Here is a 3,337-nt window from a genome sequence, read left to right on the forward strand (position 1 = left end):
CAGGGGCTCTTCGCCTTTTAGAACGCGTTCGTCGCCAGCGCGGCCGGTGGCGGCGGCGGCGGCGCGCGCGCCTTCCTGCCCCCGACCCTTTGTCATTTCCAAGAAATGCCATCGATATTTCTGTTTCGCCTTTAACGAAGAATACCGCACAGAGGGGAAAAAAATAAAGCATACACACTAAAATCTTATGAACTTTTTTAAGCACAAGCTTATGAAAATCTGTGTGCGTGCTTTGTTGTGCATTAGTTTAATACGTAATTTTAAACAAATTTGTTGAGCTATGTGCAACTATGAAGAATTTTGTTCATAAATAAGTGAAAAAGAATACGCAACACAGCACGCGCACAGATTTTCCTGGACCTGCACACTGAGTTATTGGTACACACCGGGACCGAATCTCCTCATCGAGTTTACATATCTATACTCTCCGATAAATCAGTTATACAGTGTGATTGTCTCTTGGACCGGCACGTCACCACGGGATATTGATATATACAACAGACCGGGTGTGCGGCCGCCCACTGGGACGCCCCAAGCTGGATCATGGCGTTGATCATCTCATTGCGCACATTTGGGTGCGTCACCCTATCGCTTCGGGCCGAGCCGAGCCGAGCCGAGCCGAGCCGAGCCGAACCGAGCCGAGCCAATCAGAACGCGCGGCACAAACAAACAGCCGTGGGGCCGCTGGTGCCACTTCATGGGCCCGCCCTCGGGCTCCTCGGGCTCGCCTCTCTCGGGATCAGGGCCGCCGCGTCCCCCTGCTCTTCCGCGAGTGTTGTCACTCAGCGGACCGTGACGCTGCTGCTGGACGGACGGGATGATTCCACTTCGAGAACCCGAAACGTTAAAGCTTTCCTCCGTTAAAAGGGGGGGCGGGGGCGGCGCGGCGGTCGGCAGGACGGGGCCAAGAGGGTGTTCGGTGGAGAGGGCGGGGTGGGGCGGGGTGGGGCGGGGTGGGGTGCCAGACCAGGTGTGATGGCAGGGGCACAACAGGAGTCCCCGTAGGCCGCCGTAGGCCGCCCGTCTCCGAAGAGGCAGGGGCGCGGCCAGGGGGAGGAGGGGGATTCGCTCGCCAGAAATACATTAGTCACGGAGGACGCCAGCAGCAGCCCGGCCCCGTCCCGCTTCCTCGCACCCGCGCTCGACTTGGCGACCTTCCATCGTTTTCTCGTTCCGCGTGGCAGAGTTTATTTGTTTCATTTTCAATCGGATGCGACGGGACCACCCCCCACCCCTTTTCCCCGTTGATCACTCACCGTGCGCGATCTGGTTGTAGTTGTGGATGACCCGCTCCGCGTTCTTCCTCGCCATGTAGAACCACTCGGACGTGTTCTCCAGGTACTTGTACTCGACGGCGAGGTCCTTGACCAGGATGGGGCCCTCGGGCAGGCGGTAGGCGAACGGGCAGAAGAGCCAGTAGTCCTTGTACTGGTGGGCGTCGTAGCAGTTGCCCGCCGCGAAGATGTCGTCGTCGAACTCGACCATGGCGAGCACGAGGGCGTGCAGCAGGTACTCGGAGTGCATGACGGCCGGGCCCGCGTACTTCCACAGGCGGGTCAGCATGTTGGCGCGGTTCACCGCCACGTCCGCCTCCACGCGGAAGCGCTCCTGCGTGGCATAAACACACATAGGTATTTTAATTTTATGGTAAAGTGTAGTGGTAAAAATGTTCAAGAATTTTTCCTGGCAAGTTTTTTTTTTCAACTTTTACTGAAAATTTTTCATGTATTTATCCGATATTTTCCGATCACACTCACACACATACATACACACACACACATCGGAGATTAAAACTCGTCGGATGAAAACACGGGCGCATCACACTGACAAGCGAGGAACATAGACGTAATCACCGCGCATTCACGTTGCCGTCCAGTTCAGGCGAAAAGCGCTGGCTGCTGGTGCGTGGTTTGACGCGGGACGCCAGTCAATATCAGGATACACAGAATTCAAATCTAAAAAAAGTAAACGAAAACGAAAACCACACGCCGACAGTTTTGGGCGTCACAGTTTATACGCGCGTCCAAAACAAAATAACGCAGATTTCATATATTATCCATTCTACGGCACCGGATGGCCGGAAGCGAGGCAGGAGACTAATTGTATAATGCCCGCTGCCTTGGTGAGGCGCCTGACTCCCTTTGCCACCACCGCTTCCACTTCCACGGTTTAGGCAGCCACCCCCGAGGCCCAGAGTAAGTCGACCTCGCTCGGGGCCTCGGCTGCTGCTATGGTCCGGCCCTGCTGCTGCGCCAGGCCCGACCTCGCTGTCCATCCCCTCGAAAGCCAGTTGGCCCCGTCCGTCGCGCCCGGGTCGCGCCGAGCGGAGTACCTCTTAATCCTTTGAGAGAACGGCGTGGTCAGGCCAGCAGGGTGGGGCGTGGCGCTGGGGGATGGAAATGTGGACTGCAGCAGAGTTGGGGGAACGGGCGACACTGGGCCGGATAGCCCCGCGCCCCGCCCCACCCCGCGCACGAGCCCTTTATCCTACTCGTGTCGCGCTCGCTGTAGGTAGATCGCTGGCCGCGGCTCTCACGTTCAAGTTCCCCAATGCCGCGGATCGCATGGACAGCGAGGCGGCGAGCAGCTCTTCAAATCTTTGTGTATAGAGCTGAGAACAGTTTCTGCAAGTTTGCAAACTTTAGTTCTGTTGCAGTTGTAAGTATTGTTGTAATTGCATAACTGAAAAGTTCGACACTCGCGCAACTTCAAAACTTCTTGTCAGAAGAGCCCCCACAATGAAGTTGAGCCTCGACTTGAGTAGTCGCAAGTGCGTCAACTTGAAGTGACGACGATCCGTTGGTCAAGTTCTGCAGCTGCAACTGCATGTATTTTCAGTTCTCCCAACTACATACGGACAGCGGAACAAAAGATTGCCGCAGACAACTACTACTGACTGGGGAGGGATCACATGTGTGCGTGCAGAGGCTTCTGCGATATAAGCCATTCGGCAATAGCGCCAACTCTGCGAAAGAAAAGATTGTCGTAGAGGTTGATGGGGTGAGGCAGGAGGAGGGCAGCTCGCCGTCCGACCCGCTCTGCGCCCCGCCCGCCCCAGGTCCGGGCCGTCCGAGCAGGCAGGCGCTCGCACAATCGGATTCCGCCAAACAGGACAGGCCTCCCCCCCCCCTCCCCTTCTGCCCTTTACCCTGGCACACCCAGCCCTGCACTACCCGAATGGGCGTTTTGTCGGACGAGACAGGGTGGGGTGAAGGGAGGGCGGGAAGGGGGGGGGGACAAACCGAAAGTCAGCCTGGCCGAGCACTAATTCATCCTGGCCCTCTCCTCGTCCTGGCGCGTCACAATGGCTGAGGGTCTCCCCGGCCAGACCCAGCCC

The 3,337-nt window shown here is 57.3% G+C and overlaps 1 protein-coding gene across 3 annotated transcripts in view; it reads right to left on the reverse strand.

The window, feature by feature from the left end:
* LOC113202891 (probable G-protein coupled receptor 158) overlaps positions 1-3,337 on the reverse strand; it is a 127,800-nt gene that overhangs the window by 108,197 nt on the left and 16,266 nt on the right. For all 3 annotated transcript variants that reach the window (XM_052270478.1, XM_052270479.1, XM_052270477.1), the window contains exon 3: positions 1,257-1,608. In XM_052270478.1, the coding sequence (XP_052126438.1) occupies positions 1,257-1,608 (352 nt within the window). The remainder of the gene's footprint in view (positions 1-1,256; positions 1,609-3,337) is intronic.

The sequence above is a fragment of the Frankliniella occidentalis genome, unplaced genomic scaffold, assembly GCF_000697945.3.
Source record: "Frankliniella occidentalis isolate FOCC.00 unplaced genomic scaffold, Focc_3.1 Scaffold125, whole genome shotgun sequence".
Lineage (NCBI taxonomy): Eukaryota > Metazoa > Arthropoda > Insecta > Thysanoptera > Thripidae > Frankliniella > Frankliniella occidentalis.